This window comes from Pteropus vampyrus, unplaced genomic scaffold, assembly GCF_000151845.1.
Source record: "Pteropus vampyrus isolate Shadow unplaced genomic scaffold, Pvam_2.0 Scaffold38, whole genome shotgun sequence".
NCBI classification, from domain to species: domain Eukaryota; kingdom Metazoa; phylum Chordata; class Mammalia; order Chiroptera; family Pteropodidae; genus Pteropus; species Pteropus vampyrus.
Genome location: NW_011888819.1, coordinates 1,464,750 through 1,483,289, shown reverse-complemented (window position 1 = coordinate 1,483,289; position 18,540 = coordinate 1,464,750). Strand labels below are relative to the sequence as shown.

At 33.9% G+C, this 18,540-nt stretch overlaps 1 protein-coding gene across 2 annotated transcripts in view; it reads right to left on the bottom strand.

The window, feature by feature from the left end:
- Nucleotides 1-18,540, bottom strand: part of LTN1 (listerin E3 ubiquitin protein ligase 1) — a 48,915-nt gene that overhangs the window by 22,701 nt on the left and 7,674 nt on the right. Inside the window, exons 5-16 of one of the 2 annotated variants that reach the window (XM_011358202.2) lie at nucleotides 17,989-18,041; nucleotides 17,123-17,303; nucleotides 10,425-10,598; nucleotides 9,665-9,855; nucleotides 8,792-8,927; nucleotides 7,195-8,004; nucleotides 6,790-6,831; nucleotides 4,127-4,316; nucleotides 3,442-3,678; nucleotides 2,552-2,705; nucleotides 1,616-1,760; nucleotides 939-1,125 (exon numbers count right to left, since the gene is read on the bottom strand). In XM_011358202.2, the coding sequence (XP_011356504.1) occupies nucleotides 939-1,125; nucleotides 1,616-1,760; nucleotides 2,552-2,705; nucleotides 3,442-3,678; nucleotides 4,127-4,316; nucleotides 6,790-6,831; nucleotides 7,195-8,004; nucleotides 8,792-8,927; nucleotides 9,665-9,855; nucleotides 10,425-10,598; nucleotides 17,123-17,303; nucleotides 17,989-18,041 (2,500 nt within the window). The remainder of the gene's footprint in view (nucleotides 1-938; nucleotides 1,126-1,615; nucleotides 1,761-2,551; nucleotides 2,706-3,441; nucleotides 3,679-4,126; nucleotides 4,317-6,789; nucleotides 6,832-7,194; nucleotides 8,005-8,791; nucleotides 8,928-9,664; nucleotides 9,856-10,424; nucleotides 10,599-17,122; nucleotides 17,304-17,988; nucleotides 18,042-18,540) is intronic. The other variant, XM_011358203.2, reaches the window with a different exon arrangement.

Genomic DNA, 18,540 nt, shown 5'->3' with positions numbered 1-18,540 from the left:
TACATAATTAGTCACAACTCTCTTTATAAAGCTATGTATGGTATGAATTTTGGACTCAGGAACTTCAGACCTGTTGTAAAATCTAATCCTATCCCTTACAAACTAAGTAATTCTAATCAAGTCAAGATAAGAAAAACAGTATTTAGCTGATAGGACTAATGAGAAGATTAAATACATAATGTTGTCAGTTTGTAATTACTAATATAATTCACAAAAATAAGTTATTACAAAAATTATTACTCTAATTTCCATGTCTGCTTTTGGACAGATTCATCTGTGAGCAAAGTATACTGCGGGCTAATCTCTTTACCCTTAGCTGAATGTGGAGCTGGCTTATCAATGGAGGTGTTCCAGCTTTCTTCCACAGGGCACATATTCTCCTCCACTAGTAACTGTGTTACAGCTGAAGGCTCACAAACAAGACTGACACAGAAATTGTGCAAATCCATTCTTTTCATATCACCTTGTACAGGTCACAGTGCTAACCAGAATTCTATACCATTTCCTAAATCCTCTTAGGTTTCAACATTTGGACCTCCACTTGCCAGGAAAAAATTATAGCCTAATGAATAGAAAGGTATAGTGGTTCAAAAATTAACTAAAAATTCAGAATTCTTAATGAGACACCAGACTCCCTTAACCATTTTATTCAGGGTTATGTGTCATAGGACCTGCTTAGATTGATGTCATGCCAGCTTGAGTAAATGATCTTAAACGAAATTCTGCTCAACAGAGAACAAGATTTTATCAAAATTTTAGTATGTTTCCATCCAATTTGCACTTTAATATTCATCACTTAGTAACCTCAAGTTTCTCAAGTTATAGGAGCTAGATTCTTGATTCTTTAAAGATTTAAATTGCAGTATAATCAGAATTATTTCCAAATTATATATTATTTTAAAGTCCACACTTATATCTGAATGCTCATATATACTTACTTATTTTCTCAAGCTCATTATTTTCTAGGACTATTTCCTTTTTCAGTGCAACCAGTATCATTTTGCTCAACAATGCTGAAGTACACAAATGGCTGGGAAGCTTCTTTGTATCTTGTTCTTTAAAATCTGTTTTGAAACACTCATAATTCAAACTCAGTCTTCCTTCTAAAAGGGGTCTATGCAACCACTGTAAAAAGAATAAATTATATACATAATCATTAGGTACTCTATTTACCACCTATATAATTAAGACGAGGAACAAAATAAAGTTATTAGAATACCTTCAACATGTTATTAAAATAACTCAAAAATGAAGTTATTACAAGTTCATCAGTAAAACCACAGAAACCTAGAAGTCCGGTTTCTACTAAAGGAAATGATCAACATGTACATTTCTTTAAGACTCCTAAGTACAAAACTAGGTCTTAGTCGCCCTGTCCCATGGCTACTGCTAGTGTCAACTGGCATCTTGTAAACAGCAAACATACAATATACAAGCATTCAGAGGCATAAAGGCAAAGTAAGATATTCATTTCATTTACCTTTTTCTTCCCCAGAATAAAACAAAAGATGTTCATTTCATTTGCTTATTTTCCTTCAACAGAAACAAAAATATTTAAGCCTGTATGAAATCCGCACTTCAGAATGAGATATGCGCTCTCCAATTTCAAACATACCTGCATAGGAAGAGACTGTCTCATCTTTTCCCATTCACTGTCGTTTGGCATTACACTTCCAATATAAACTGACAGAAGGTAAGTGTCTTCACTCTCTAGAAGCTTATTCAGCAAATCCTCAACAGAAGACAAGAGGCCTTGAAGACTAAAAAGAATGCAAAGAACTTAACTGTTGTAGTTAAGCCATCCCTTATCTGAACAGCCTGGTGCACTTAAATACCCTCTGGCAGATAACAGCTTACTTCAACAAAAAAGGCAAACAAAAATAAAGATAAATGGCCCTTCTACTCCACCTCTCTCAACACACACAAAGTCAAATTGGGGATTTAATCTAACATTTATGATTGAATTGAATGCTGCTTCTATCTCAGAATGAAGGGGACCTGACCTATTCAGATCAGATATTTCTGAAATGCAGCTACCTTATTCCATGAAAAGAACACTGTGATCAGAAAAAGATTTGACTCAACCTCAATAGCCTCTGGATGCATTCTCCTAGTTTTCACTTTCATATGTGGATTTAGGTATGAGATGTGAAATATATTTATAATTGAACATTTTAAAACCGTGGCTGTCAGACCCCCAAAACACAAACACTAAAGATCACTATGTGTGCTGGCTGTGAGAGGTTATAGTTACAATCCGCACCAGCCTAAAGCAGAGAATAGTACCACCAGCACGTCACTGACCATAAATTAGGGCTCATTTATATTACCAGATATGCTATAACAAAGCATTCTTCAATTAATGAGCTTAAATGGATGATCATTAAAACAAATAACTTTCGGAAAAATCTGGATCTTCTCTTAAGAGTCCTATAGATTTCTTACATAACAAATTATTTTTCATAGGTAATCCCACTAATTGTGGAATCTTATTTAAGGATAGTGATCAAATATTAAGAGATACTGTGCAACTAAGCACAAAAATAGTTACCTTTTGATGTCCAAAGATGAAGACTGAACTTGGTTCTTCAGCCAAAGAGCAGACAAACGTAGGAAGGTACTCTGGTTATCTGAACTGCCGCTTTGATGGACCAATAAATTCACACCAGAGAGCCAAGTATTTTTCAGTTTACAGATAAGAAAGTCTAAAATCAAGATGTCAACAGTAATTTATAATCCCACTGAAGTAACTACAATCAGTACAAAATGTCTGAAGGAACTCACTGAAGGTCTCAGATTTTTAAGGTACCATTTAAAAAAGAAAACAAAAATTACAATTCGATTGTCAAAATAACTATGTCATAAATATGCAATAATACAACCTACTTCATGCCATTTAAATGTAAAAATGGTAAGATTCTTAAAGTCAGCTTTTTTCTGCTCAGAACATATTTACAAGAGAGCTGTCCTTTTAGAGATGTGAGAAATAGTATACCTTTTCTAAATAGAGCAGTACTAAAGGGTTGGGGAGGCGGGCTCTCTACCAATGGTATTTTTTAATATTCCTTTCGAAAATTTTTAACTATAAGAGAAGGAAAGATAAGACATTAACATCCTCCTTCATGAATACAGAAACTGAGGCATGAAGAAATTAGGCAGCTTGCCAGGGCTTACTGAGTGAAGGGGCTAAGATTCTACCTCATCTATCATGGCCCCTTCCAAAACTGTTTCTTTGCTGTCAAGTAAGAACTTTAGATATGATGTCCACGTACATCGATAACTTCGTTCTTAAAGCTACAGTGTTTAAGATGTGTAGTCCTTTGCTCAGAATGGTTTCAACTTTCAAACACATTATGATTCAGTTAACAAAGCCTGGTTACTTATACCAGGAAGGCCAGAGCCGGAGGTTCCCAGCAAAACATCTGAGCAGTAGGCTCTTACCTGGCAAATGTGATTTTTCTTTGCTCTGAGCACACAACTGAAAGAGAGTTAATAATAAATCTTCAGATGATGGCAGTAACAAGCATCCTTTTGCATTGAAATAGTTAAAGGCCACATCACAGATAAAAGACACTGAAGAGTCATTATTTTCAGCTTCCGACAATTCCTTTGCTTTGGATAAAGTTTCATGAAGTTTAACAATAATTCTTTCAACATACACTTCACCAATCAAGTAATCTAGAGGAAAAAATGATAAAAAATAAAAAATATTAATGGTATAATTTTGAATACCTTACTTTAACTACCACTTGAGCCTTTCCATGTGTTAAAAAAAGGTGTTTGCATATTAGAAGAAAATCATATCAAAAAATCGATCTGTTCTCATATAAAAACGCTCATTAAAAAAAGTTTTAAATTAAATTTAAAAATCAATGCTCTACAAAATTAGCATGAACAGCTTTGCTAAATTCAAAACCCTTTAGAATATAAAACAAAATATTAAATGTCTCTCAAGTTATGCTACAAAGATTGATAAACATTTAGGGTGCTTACGAAATTAAGATATTTGAATGAATTATGTCTAGTTATTCTCAACCAATAATATGCAAACTCAGCAGCATGCAATCTCCCCAAAAAGGGAAAGAATTATTCCCTACTGAAAAACAAAAGCCTTATTTTTGCCTACCATTTTTAACATGTTGGGATAATACCAAGCTTAGAAGAGTCCATCTTTCTGAGAAGTGAGGTTCAGAAGACACTGTAGATTCCAAGTCCTTATTGCAAAGATGATCTGCCAAGGTTACCAACTTCTCTCCGAGAATATCTCCTTTTAGCCAAGGAACTACTAAAGAATGTTTATCTGAACTGGAACATGCCTAAAACCATAAAATTAAAGCAAAGATTAGAAGCAAGATCAAAAAGTATATCTGCCTAAGATATTACTTGTATTATATATTACCTCCCTTCACGATGTGGCCCTAACACTGTCCCACACTCCTCGTCCTCAAGTTCTAGGGCTGGTATCCTCCCTGTTCCAGTAAGCCTTGCTACGTACACTTCCATGTTTTGCTCATGCTATCTTCCCAACCATAAATATTCCCCCTTTCTCTACTTACTAAAATCCCATCCATTCTTTGAGAATCAGTACAAATCCCACCTGCTTTATGAAGTCTTCCCATCCTCTCCAGCCCATACTCTCACAGACTCTCTCTGAATTCCTAAAGCACTTACTGGATTGTATTATCATTTATAATGTTTCATCTGTGTATGTCTTGTTTCCAATGAGATTGTGAATTCCTTGAGAGCAGAGACTATCTTATACTTCTTTGATACCTGCTATCAACACTGCAGATATGTTCAATGGATAATGAATGGCTGAACTTTGAGGACAGATTTTTAAAATGCTCTATAGATATTAAATTTTTGTTAATTTTACCAAAATTAAAGAACAATTAATATTAAATAATGGTAAGTGACTTCAGTATGAACAATGGGACTTCTAATTATTTGCACGAATTCTCTGAAATAGTTACTGAGGCCAGATATCTGACAGCAACTGGTTTATTTTCATGAGGTAGAGAAGCAAGAATAAAAACTGCAAATCCACCCCCAAAAGCATGCTGATCCATGTTCCCAGAGCTTCTTTTGCTTTAGGGCTGAGAAGAAAGGAATTTGCAACTTGGTTCATTTCAAAGCAATCTGGAAAAAAAAAAAATCCAAGTGTGGATTGGATAGTGCCTGAAAAACTATTTATCCTTATCGTAGGTAACCAGAGCTTTTATTTTCGACCATGCTTTTTCACTATTCTGGCTTTACGACCTTAGACTAATCTCTTCACCAACCTGGGCCTATTTCCTAATTTGAAAAATAAAGATTAACCTAGAAAAATCTATAAAGTCCTTTTCTGGATACAAAATTTAGGTTTGTTCTTAAAAAAAGTGACTTTAGGGCTCCACTCATCAAGTATGAGGTGACATAAAAACAAGAAAAAAGTTAAAATGGCTATAAAATTGGCTTTCCTAATATAGTTTATCAAATAAAGCCAATCTATTTTATAGAATCCTACAGAATCCAGAACATAAACTTCTGAATGTGTCTCGGGTTAACAAGACATGAAGTTCAACTCTTCAATGTTTTATGCTATTGACAGAGAGGATCTGACCAGTTTGAAGGAGGTGGGAAGCTAGTCAGCCGTGGAAGTGTAGGAGGCAGATACCAGATATGAACTTCCAACACTGACCGCAAAGAGAACAGTCTTCCAAACACATTTCTGAACTACATGGCAGGTGTCTTTCTAATCTGGAAATAGATACATCAGTCTTCTCTTAGCAGATTTTTAATTCCGCTTACTCTGATTCTAGCTCTGTCAAGCACCTGTCTCATAATTTGGCTTTACACATATCCTGACTATAGAGAGAGAAGGCACTGGATAAGCTAATACAAATAATGTGCCTGATAAATTATAATTCTCATTGAAAAATAGAATATTAATTTTTTTTAAATAAACTATTGGGAAAATGGGGAGTTACTGTGTAATTGGTATAGAGTTTCAGTTTTACAAGATGGAAAATTTACGGAGACTGGCTACACAATAATGTGAATATAAATAACATTACTGAACTGTACACTTAGAAATGGTTAAGAGGGTAAATTCTGTTCTGTATTTCATACCATAATTTTTAAAGAGAAAAAATAAACTTGTAAGTTAAAGAGTTATCTGTGTAAAATTTAAAAATGATTCAAAAATGCTTAAAAAAGGTGGGGAGAATCTTAGGTAGCTAGTCATATAACATTGCCATGGTTGGAAGTATGGCTAGTGATATCATTTACATCTTCATTAGGAAAGAATCCTTAAGCCATTTTTATAACTTTTTCCAAAACTGTTCATGTTCCTTGATTTATTTTCATTATTCATATCACCAATTTTCTTAGTCAAGTGGCCATCAAATGAAGGCTGGAAGATACTAATTTGCCTATAAAATATTCCAGAGCAGGGCAGACTTAACTTCCTAATGCGCTCTAGCCAAAACTAGAACCACTCAGTCCATTTCTACAGAAGAAACCTGTAGCCTTAGTTTAAAAGATAATAAAATGTTTACCTTTCCCTTTGTTACCTGCTAGGGAAGAAACGGGATTTTCCAGAGCCTGTGGTTCACTCTTCCCTGATATTCCTAACCAGAAAAATTATACTACAGAGACAAACACCAAATATCTTCCCAAATCATGGGAAGCTATAATAAAGAAATTCTCTAACACAGACACCTGACTACATACCTGTATGCGAATATGACTGGGGTTTTAATTTTTCTATGCCCATAAATACGAAAAGAAAAAAAATCCCTAAGATACCTTTTCAATGACCTGAAGAATAGAATTCCATTTCAGATCCACCTGAAAGAAGAAAGAGTTAGAATCTGCTAGAAGGAACAGTAAAACATTTTACAAGCAAACAAAGTAATCACGTAACCATTACAAAACTAAAATTTTAGCTAGTCCAACTTTAAATAAGCATGGACTTAAAGAATTTATACCCTTTTATTACTACCAAGCTTTTGTCATCTTAACGTATTTACTCAACACCTACCCAGAGGTCTCACACACTTCCCAAATCATAATAAAAAATATATTGTCTTTAAATTGACATAGTCAAGAAACAACCCAAAAAACACCCCCACAGAGGTCTCTTTCTACTCAACTACAATTAGTGTGCCAGTATAAACCATTACAATTTCAAAAGATATACAACAGTAATACCTTAGTTAGATCATCCAAGACAACTTTTCTCTCTTTATTATTGTCACAGCAACGCAGGGCACTGTACAAAATGTCCACCAAGAAATCAGCATCCTTCCTTTCATCTTCATTTAGCCAGCCTATTACTTTCTGGTATAAAAACTGCACTGCGGGATTCTTTTGTACAAGTCTGGCTATTTCAAGAGTTTTGGATTGGATGACACTCTGTTTTTCATTACCTAGTAGCATTTTAAATACTTGGGATGAAGAGAAGGAGTTGAGCAGAGTGGAAAGAAACCTTAGATGTTGCTCTGACTTTTGTTCATTGACGTAATTAATGCTCATCTCTGCTAGTTTGCAGACTAAGTCTTCCAAAGGCTTTTTCCGTAGTGGAGATATAAAGTCCGAACCATTATGGGAGGGAGGAGGTTCAGCCATTAATTTAGAGCCTTCACTGTTCTCTCCTTCTGAGGAGACACACTTTCCGTTCTCTTTATCATTTTCAGGCATCTCATCAGCAAACCTAACCTTACCAACTTTCTTTTTATTTGACTTCAATGAGTTCTTTGGCTTTTGAAGGACCTGCAACAGGTTAGATACACCCAAAACAGACTTAACATCAGCTTCTGGCTCATTGATTTTCTCCACACAGATCTCTGATAGTCTCTCCCAGAAATTTAGTAGCACCTTCTCCAAGTTGGGAGCCATTTTATCATCTTTTTCCATATCTGCTTTGGCCTCCCAAGAACTTAAAGTTTCTGCTAAATGGTCAAATAGCTGCCCATCTTGCAATCTTGGGTCTTTGAGAACTTCATCAATAAAAGGAATCAACTAAAAGAGAAGGCGAAATACACAAGTTTAGCTTTCAGGAGAAATAAAATTTAAACGAGCTATTGGTAGAACATAAATTTTCATATTTAATAAATAAAAAGACATGGATTTTTCCCCCCAGAACTCTGAAAAAGTTTATTTGAAAATCGTTTTTGTATCATATAAAGAGCTTAATTATTTCACTGTATTTCCCCTAAATGAACTCCTTTTTATGATATAACTGACCAAGATTATTAACAAATAAAATTGTATTCTCTGCATTTTCTGAACTTATTGAAGTTATTCTCCTTTTCTTTCTAAGCCAATATTAAAGACATATAGGACCGACACAATTCAGAATCCTTTTTAAAAAAAATTACGAAGATAAGTTAACTATCTGAGATATCAACTAGGATAGGCTTATATAATTTCATTAACTAATTTTCTATCATCAGGAACTATATTCCAGAACCTCCTCTCATCACTGGTTCTAAAAGCCAAGCACAACTGTTCACAAAAAAATACATGTACTTGAGTATTTTAGAATAAGATAATTATTGCATAATTTAAACTTAATACAAAAGATCGCAATAGCACCTTCTAAATTCTGCTTTGCATTTCAACTATCTAAAACAGTCAGGGTATGTACTTCTGAGACTGACTAGTACTCAGGCATTATGGTATTATGCTAGCAACTATGAAATCTTTACAAGGAAGGCTAATTAATAAAAATGGCAACAACACACAATGAGCTTGATTCTTCACGGTCAGTGTGGAAAGGCATTGCTGATATTCACATTATAAATACCTGATCATTGACGAGCATCTCTTCAATTTCTTTCTCACCTAAGTTTTGCTGCATTATAAAACGTAAGCATTCGAAAAAAGCAGATATTACTGCTGAGCACTCTGAGAAGCTGGTTTTGATTCTCTCTGTTGATAGCCTAAGAAATAATAAATAACTGTGGCTTACTCTTTCATGAAAAAGAAAATAAACAACTCAGAAACACCAAAATAAAGACAAAGAAAAGATCTCATCCAAAAGAAGAGGATTTAAATAAAATTCTTAAAGTAAAAACTAAGAAGAACCAAAATATGGCCTGAATAGAAAATGAACTTGAAGAACTGTGAAAAAAGCATATTTTCAAAAATGTGTCAACAAAAGGTAACGAATACTTATGGTCTATCCATGAACCAATCGACCAACAAATTTGAAAAAGAGGATGTAATAAAATAAAAAATAGTGTGAAAAAAATTTTAAATCATTAAAATCAGGTATCTCGTTTATTTATTAAGTTCAACGAATACACTGAAATAATTTTTTTAAGTGTGACTTTAAGCAGCTGTTATATAAGTTTACAGAAGTTTTAAAAACTTCACTGGTTCATTTTCTGCATCTATATTTATCAAGACACACAAAAATCGCTCATTCGAGAAATGGCCTGCTGCCATCAAAGGGCTTTACCATATTTATCTCACTTTCTGCTGCATGCCACCACGGAAGCCTTGAAAGTACCCAAGGGAAAACATTCTAATTCTCTGAAAACTTTAAAAGTGTTTAATGGAAAGCAAAACAATCGAGAAGTTTAAATAAGAAAGATAATAATGTATATGTCATTATACCATTTATAAAAACAAGAAAAATCTCTTGTTTTAAAGATCTAGAATTTAGATTCCTTACCCTGCAATGAGAGAAGTGAGGAAATTTTTGAAGAAGTCCAGCTTTGGATCTGTAATGGACTGAGGGAGTTTGCTGATAAATGGCAGAAGATAAGGATAGATGACAGTGGCCAGACCTCGACCACCTTCCCGAACCATAGCTGACAGCTTGGGAAACACACTTTTTTTGGCATTTACATGATGCCAACAGTCCTAAATGAAGAAAATATTATAATAATAATTAGGGAGTACAAGTGTATTTTTCTCAATTAAGAGAGAAGACATATAGGTCTCAAAAATAAAAAATCAAGTATTCTACCTAAAGAGGCTACCATCTCTCACCGCCATTAAGAACTAAAACTCTGAAATTACAAGAAACTTATTACATATAGTAATCATGTATGCCACCTACTTCCAGGATAATATTCATCATAAATAATTATTCAACTTAAAATAATTCTATAAAACCTTTCTAAAAGGGACAGCAATATTTAATCTTAAATATAAGATTCAGATATGGCTACTTCAATGGGTCCCATCTGATGTAAAGAATAATTGATACTGGCTAAACGGAAAGTAAAATAAAAACTCTATGCCATTTTATAGTCAGTTTAAGATTTATACCAAGTTTTAGATTATTTTATTTCCAAGAAAGCATTTTTCCAGTAAGTTTTAGATATTATAATCTGATAGGCTCTCTCTCACATGATATCTAAAGAGGTTTCTGAAATACAGCTAAGACAAGTATTCCTAGATGTACTAACTGTGCCTCTCTTACATACCTCAATAGTTGTAAGTGTATAAAGTACGGCTTCCCAGAGGGCTGGGCAGACAATGGGGTCACTGTCATCAATACTAAGTAGAACAGAGGAGCTCACTTTGGATGCTTCATCTTTCATCAACCGTGGAATACGCTGGCATAAAGCAGAAACTAACTCAAAAAAAGCAGAGCGGATCTAAAAGAAAAAACAAAAAGCTGAATTAAATGAAAGCCTAGTAAGACTATGATAAGCTTTTATTTCTAGTAATGGCAGATAGGTTATTCATACTGACTCGGCACTCCCCTTAATAAAACTCCGAAAGTGAAGGCAGAAAGAATTCAACTTTCTATTTCCTTGGCTGCAACGAACATAAATCCTCTCTAGTGGCAGAAGTCTTCATCTAGGGCCTCAAATTATTCCTATGAATATACTAGCCAGTTAAATATAGCCAAACAAAAAACAAGATACTATGAGCCACTATCAGCAGAAACCAAAGATATCTGACACTTTAAATCTTAGAATTATCAGTTACAAACTCCATATCAACAATGCTTATTATATTTAACGAAAGTTTAAAGATATTGGAAGAGAAAAAGATTCTTAGAAAAAGCATAGCAGATCTGAAAAAGAAGCAAGCACAATTCCTAATCCAAAAATAAATAAGAGCTCAATTCATTATTTAAAAGCAGATTAAATACAGAGAAAGAATCAATGAACTGATGATAGAGCAAAACTATCCACCAAGTATCATGGAAAGACAAAAAGATGAAAAACACCAAGGAGTGGATAAAAGATATACGGACAAACAGAGTGAGAAGATTAGCATGTATGTAGTCTGAATCCCAAACGGAGAGAAAAGAGAGAATGAGGCAAAGGAAATATCTGGAGAGAGAAAACAGCATTTTGTAGAACCAATGAAATATACCAATCTATGGATTCAAAACTACAACAAATCCCAAGCAGGATACATAAAAATAAATCCACACTAAGACACATAGTGCAACTACAAAAACAAAACAAAAAAAAAAAGCGCAGAGAAATTTTAAAAGTAGCCAGAGGAAAATAACAAACTACCTTCGAAGAAAAGACAGTAAGGCTGATAGCGGACTCTGACAGCAACAATGTAAATCAGAATACAGTGGAGGAATAATATTTTTAACAAAAAATAACCACTAAAATTTAATCCTGTACCCACTAAAATAGCTTTCAAGAATAAGAGTGAAATAAAAACATCTTCTGATAGAGAAAAAAAGATTTCACCCCCAACGAACCAACACAAACAAAAATCCAAAAAATACTCTCTATACAGAAGGTAAATGATCCCAGATGGAAGGTAAGAAATAAAGAAATGAAGAGCAAGCTAAGCAACAAATACGTAGGTAAATCTAAGTGAAGACTGAGAATATAATAATGTTTCTGGGATTAAAAAAAATAGACAAACTATATTTAACCCCACAAAGTATTTTATTGCTGCATATTTTATATAAAATATTGCCAAATAAAAGGCAGCAGAATATTTAAAAAGAAAAACAGAGCATGACTAAGTATGTCTCTTAAATTCCAGGCTGGAAAATCATATGATCAAATAGAGGTATCAGAAAAAGCAATCAAGAAAATTTCAGCATTCACTTATAACAGAAATACTTAGCAAACTAAGAATAGAAAAGAAATCTTGAACTTTATGGAATCTACAGCAAGCATCATACTTAACATCGAGAGTCTACAACTACTTCCATTATAGTCAGAACACAAGAAAAAGATGCCTGCTATCACCCCTTTTACTCAACACATTACTGGATGACCCGATTCATACAAAGAGACAAGGAAAAGAACTGGAAAGTAACCCAAATAACTACAATTGTAGCAAAATAACAGGCTATAAAAATATTCAAAAAGATCTAAAGACAATTAGAACAGAAGTATGACAGGGTTGTTGGATATAAAATTAACATACAAAAGCAGAGTATTTCAATAAACCAGTACAAACAAAATAGAAAATGTAATTGAAAAAAAATTCCGCTTCACAATAGTGACAAAAACCATAAAGACATGTTTGGTATAGAATATATTATACAGTATTATTCCAGGATGCAAAGGGCCTAAAACAGCCCAAACAATTTTTAAAAAGAACAAAAGTGGAGTTTCAAGACTTACTATAAAACAGTAATCATCAAGACAGTGTGGTACTGGTGTGAGGATGGACATATAGATAAATGGAACAGAATAGAGAGTCCAAAATTAAAATCCCACATACATGGTCAACTGAATTTTGACAAAGGTACCAGAGTAAGGAAACAACTGTCTTTCAACAAATGGACACCTATATATAAAAAACATATAATAATTTGACTCTCGCCATTATGCCATACATAAATAAATATTAACTCTAAATGGACCTTAACTATAAAGCTTTTAGAATTATAGAAAATCTTTGCAACACTGAGGTGGGCAGAGATTTCTTAGATTGAAAAATTAAAAGCAGAAACTATTAAAAAATGAAAAATTGGACTTCAACAAAATTAAAACTCCTACTTTCCAAAAACCATTATCGAAAATGAAAAGGTAAGCCACAGACTAAAGAAAACATTCATGATACTTTATCTGACAAAATACCTGTATCCAGAATCAATAAAGCACATTCACAACTCAAAAAGTAAAAACCAAAAACTCACTTTAAAAATGGGCAAAAGAATATGGAATAGTGAGTGATCGATTAATCTAGAATATGGAATAGTGAGTGATCGATTAATCTTTCTAGAAACAACAACATAGGCTCTATGAACAAAACTCAAACAACAACCTGAGGGGACTAAAATACACATTCTGGAGGGCAATCAAACTTGGAGTAAACAATCCAGAGAGACCGAGGTCCCATTTTGAGCAGCTTTGCCCTGAAGGTGGCTGCAGTCACCACCAAGGCACAGCAGCAACTACAGCTCTGATAGAAAGCCTGACATCCTTCTGGTTGGAGGAACTAACAGAACCAGGCAGGATAAGGAACCCAGGGCAACCGGTTGCAAGAGAGTGACGAGGAACTCTAGAAAGGAGAGCCAGAGAAGAGAATCCCTACATTCTATGTTTAAATAACCTAAATCTACAGCTGACTCTTGAACTATACATGCACAGTGTAAATTTAAAGCAGCTTAAAGCTAAGGATCAAAAAACAGAACTGAGATCTGAGACACTGCCCAGTGCAGGCCTGACAGTTTGCTATTTGGGTCTAACCAAGTTACCTGCCCGCTAACACAAAAACATCAACACCCCTTGGAGCAATATTGTATACAATTATCTAGTCTCCAAAACATAACATCCCAGGATACAACCTAAATATCTATGTCCAGGATACAATCTAAAATTTCTCAGCAAACAGCCAGGAAAATGTGATTCCATTGCAAAGGATAAGGCAATTAACTATGCCAATCCTAAAATGACCCTAATGTTATCAAACATAGATTTTAAAGAAGCTATTATAACTATACCCAGTGAGGCAAAGGAAAATATGACAACAATGAATGGAAAAAAACAAGAAACAGATGCATGTCATTATACATTTGTCTAAACCTACAGAATGTGAGCCCTGATGTAAGTTATGGATTCTGGAGATACTGATGTGTCAGTGTAGGTTCATCAGCTGTAACAAATGTGCCCCGCTGGTGGGGAATGTTGATGATGGGGGAGTCTACGCATATGGCAGGAGATATATGGGAAATCTCTGTACCTTTCCTTAATTTTGCTGTGAACTTAAAACGGATCTTTAAAACAAATCTTTAAAAAGAGAAAATTTCATTGGAGAAATAGAAAATATAAAAACCCATGTAGAAATCTGAGAAATAAAAAATAAAATATATTAAATTAAAAATGAGCAAAAGATCTGAATAAACACCTCAAAAAAGAAGATACAGAAATGGCCAATAAGTACATTAAAAGATGTCTGACATCGTTAGCCATTGGGGAAATGCAAATGAAAACCACAATGAAAAACTGTTTCTGTTGCAACAACTTAGCTCTGCTTTGTTAGCACGAAAGCAGCCAAAGACAATACAAAAAACAATTTACAAAAACAGGTGTGACAGAGTTTAACCCATGAGCTATAGTTTACCAATCCCCGATCCCAGGCCCATGAAGAGGACTTAAAACAACTGACAATATCTAAGTCAGGATATGGAACAACGTAAAATCTCACACACTGCTGATGAGAATGTCAAACAGTACAACCACTTTGGAAAATATTCTGGCAGCTTCCTATAAATTTAACATATGCTTCCTATATGATCTATCAATTTGTCTCCCTACCTAAGAAAAATAAAACATATGTCCACATAAAGACTATATGAAACTAAGTAATAAAAAAGAATGGAATACTGATACATGCAACAATGAAGGAATATTAAAAACATTATGCTGAGCAAAAGAAGCTAGATACAGAATAATATATAGCTCCATTTAAAGAAAAACCTAGAAAAGACAAATATAATCTGTAGTGACAGAAAGCAGAACAACGGTTACCCGGGATATGGGGGAAGATGATTAGCAGGAACACATGAAACCCATTTTGGGGTAATAAAAATTTCTCATATCTTGTTATATATGTAGATGAATGTACACATTTGTCAAAACTTACCAAACCGTATGCTTAAAATGTTTGCATGTTAATGTGTGCAAATTATAACTCAATGAAGTTGGTTTTAAAAATTATTCTAGGATATTATTTAAACACCCAAATAAAGTGAGAGACAGGACAGGTTCATCATAGCATCAGGTTCAACAACATAAAGACAGCAATTCTCCCCAAATCATTCAGTGCAACCCCAATCAAAATTCCAGTTAGAATTTTGAGGAATTCAATAAATTTATTGAAACTTATATAGAAGAATAAGTTCTAAAATGACTTAGTCAATAGAAAAGACAACTAAAATAGACCCACCTGAGAAATTATTAGGAAATATCAGGTCATATTTACAGTGGTACTGGCATAAGAAACAAAGACCAATGGATGAGAAGATTAAGAGTTTAGAGAAAAACTTTTGAACATTTGTGAACTTAATGTACCAAAATGGCAGGACCATGAATCAAGAGTTTATAGGTCATGTTAGGAAAACTGGCTCACAACACACGAAGAGAAATGTAACTAGATCATTATTTGACATCATAAAAAAAGTTAGATTATTGATGGATTATAGACTTCATATGAAAGGTAAAACTAAAAAAATATAACTGTTAAAAAAGATATAACTATTAAAAATATAAAAATATCTTTATGGCTTAAAAGTGGAAAAGGCCTTTTATAAGGCAAAATCAGTGGTTTTGATTACGTCAAAGATTTCTTTGTAACAGAGGACACATGAAAAGTAACAGAATGGGATATTATCTGCAATGCCTAAAAACGACAGGACTAATATTTAGAATATACAAAGAAAGCTAGTAAAATTTTTAAAAAAGAGAAAACTCCTATTGCAAAAAAAGGGAGATTTCAAAAGAAACACAAAAATCTAAAAAGTTTATGAAAAGATGCTAAAAAAGTCACTTAAAATGATTAAAGAGATATCATTTGAACTCCTATTAGACTGATAAAAATTAAAAAGCTGAATGATGCCTAGTCATAGCTAGAATATAAGGCAACATAGGCTTCATCATGCACTGATGGCTGAGTCTAGAGTAACACAGCCATTCAGGTGAGCAATATGACACTATTTCAGAAAATTTAGTACATATGCATACACTCTGACTCAGCAATTCAGAAATTGAGAGGATTTCAGAAAATAATGCTCACAGATCGGAGGATACATGGATGAAGGTGTTCACTGCTGCATTAATTGTGAGGGTGAAGAGTTGGAGGCAAGCAGGGTGCCTATCACCGGGGACCGAGGTGGTAAAATGGAATAGATGTAAACTTCTGAATATGACACAGCAGTCAGAAGCCATGGACCAAACATACATAAAGGAACATAGAGAATTTAAAGTATTATAGTACTTAAAAAAAAAAAAAAACCTAAATAAAAAACAATAAATGGAATACTACTTATGTGAATTAAAACCACAAGCAAGAAGGCTATGACATGCCTAACAGAGAAAATACATGTTAGGTAAGTTTCATTCAGGTGTGACTTCTAGTGCTATTATTGTCCATAAGTTCAATGTTAATGAACCAAAATATATATTAAATAAGATGTCTTTAAACAGACCTAAAAAATAAGGTTGTGTATTAACTAAATGACAAAAATGCTGACCAGAGACTCACAGGAACCCAATGCTGTGTTCTCCTCCCTAAGAGCAAAGCCTCCGTATTTGTTAATGTGTTTATGGGGACTATATGGCATAATAATCATGAGTAACGGGAACCGAGCAAACAAACAAGTGGATATACACTAAGCACATTTACAATGCTCCGCTGGTGGAGGTGGAGAATAGAGAGGGAGATAGAGACAAAAGGAAAAAAATAAATACATTAAATGAGAAGAGCCTTACACATGCCAACAATTTTAAGGTGCCATCAACAGAGGAGTATGATACTTCAACTCTGAATCTGAAGTCCAAATAACTAAATTAAAAAAAGAAAACACAATAACATTCTGGTAAGAGAGGCAATTCAGTCTCACCACAAAGATGTATTTGTAGAGCTTTAAATATAAACAATAAACATAAAGCATAAACATAAGCTATCAAGATTAGGGGGAAAAAAGAATCAGAGAAATGTCTTAAAATAGAAAAGATTAAGATACCTGAGGTATACTGTGTTTTCCATACTTCCAAAATTTATTCTGTGATAAAAGAGATTTAAATTTCTCTTCCAGAGACTCAAGCTCATTATCAGGTAAGAGGCAAAGCAATTTCTTTAATGCCAATAAGGAACAAGTTACAACCCGAAAGAATTTAGCTTCTCTCTCTTCCTCTGGAACAGTTCTTAATGTGAAAAGAAAATAAATATGTATAAGGACCTAGTATAAGCCAAATTACATATCTGACACTCCTAGTTTAAACGTTTTATCATTAAATATCTACCAAAGTTGCTTTATTTCTATATTCTACTGTTCCTGTGTCACACCTTCCTTCAAAATACAAACATTCACAAAATTTTAATCACATATTTTTCACATAATACGAGGTGAAAGTAGATGAAAAGCCATGGCTTGAAATAAGCGTCCAAGTACACTGCTCTCAGCAGCAGCTGACAGGGTGATTCCAGGGAATGAATATCAGTGCATCTAAGATTACTTTTCCTTATAGACTCTTAATAGTTTGATTAGAACATAAAAATAAAAGTAATGAAATTCTATTCTTTCAATGGAACTATTCATAATTCTTAACTATTTTCAACCAGACCTTAAATTGGTTCCTGCTATGACTGTCAAAAGGTAAATATGGGAATAATCTAAAAATATTTCTTTGTAAAAGAACCAAATATGTAGCTCCCAGAAAATTCAACTTGAATAGCAAGATGACTCGCACTTAATATAGCACTATAATAAGTATTTTTCAACTCTACATTTAGAATTCTTTTTTAAAATGTCACATTGAAAGTATCACCTTATTACCTATAAGTGAAACAAATTCCTAACATGAGTTACATAGGGAGAATACAACTTACTGTGGGTCACTGAGTGTATCAGGTGTTTCTTTTATAATATGATCCTGCAGCACCTAGAGGGAGAAAAATTCCCACAGCCTTGAGATTTTATTAAATTGTCAATAGTGATGAGACAGAGCATAAAACTTACCTAAAAGTTTTTACCCCTTCTCCACAAAAGTAGCAAAATTAAGCAGCAAAACTAAAAGGTTTGAACTTTACCTACTTTTCTTTCCCTGTCAATCTCTAAGGTTGGCCGCTGTTGGGGAAAGAAGGATAGGGTACTCAAAACACCTCCAGTTTGCACCAAAAGGAATTTTCCCTTAAGTACTTCTGGCCTCTTGCTTTTTCATTCCTCTTGCACAGAAGTGGAAGGAATGCGCAGTTAGTGAGTTTGGGAGAGAAATCAGGCTCTGCTTCCCCCTCCGCTCTTTCTGAGCATCTCCCTGCTCACAAAAAAACACAGATTGTGCTCTGCTTCAACCAACAGGAATGTCTAAAAGTCCAATGGAAATGTCAGGTAAGTCTGCCTACTTCTGGGGTACAGTACTGGGGAATCCAGTGTTCTAGTAC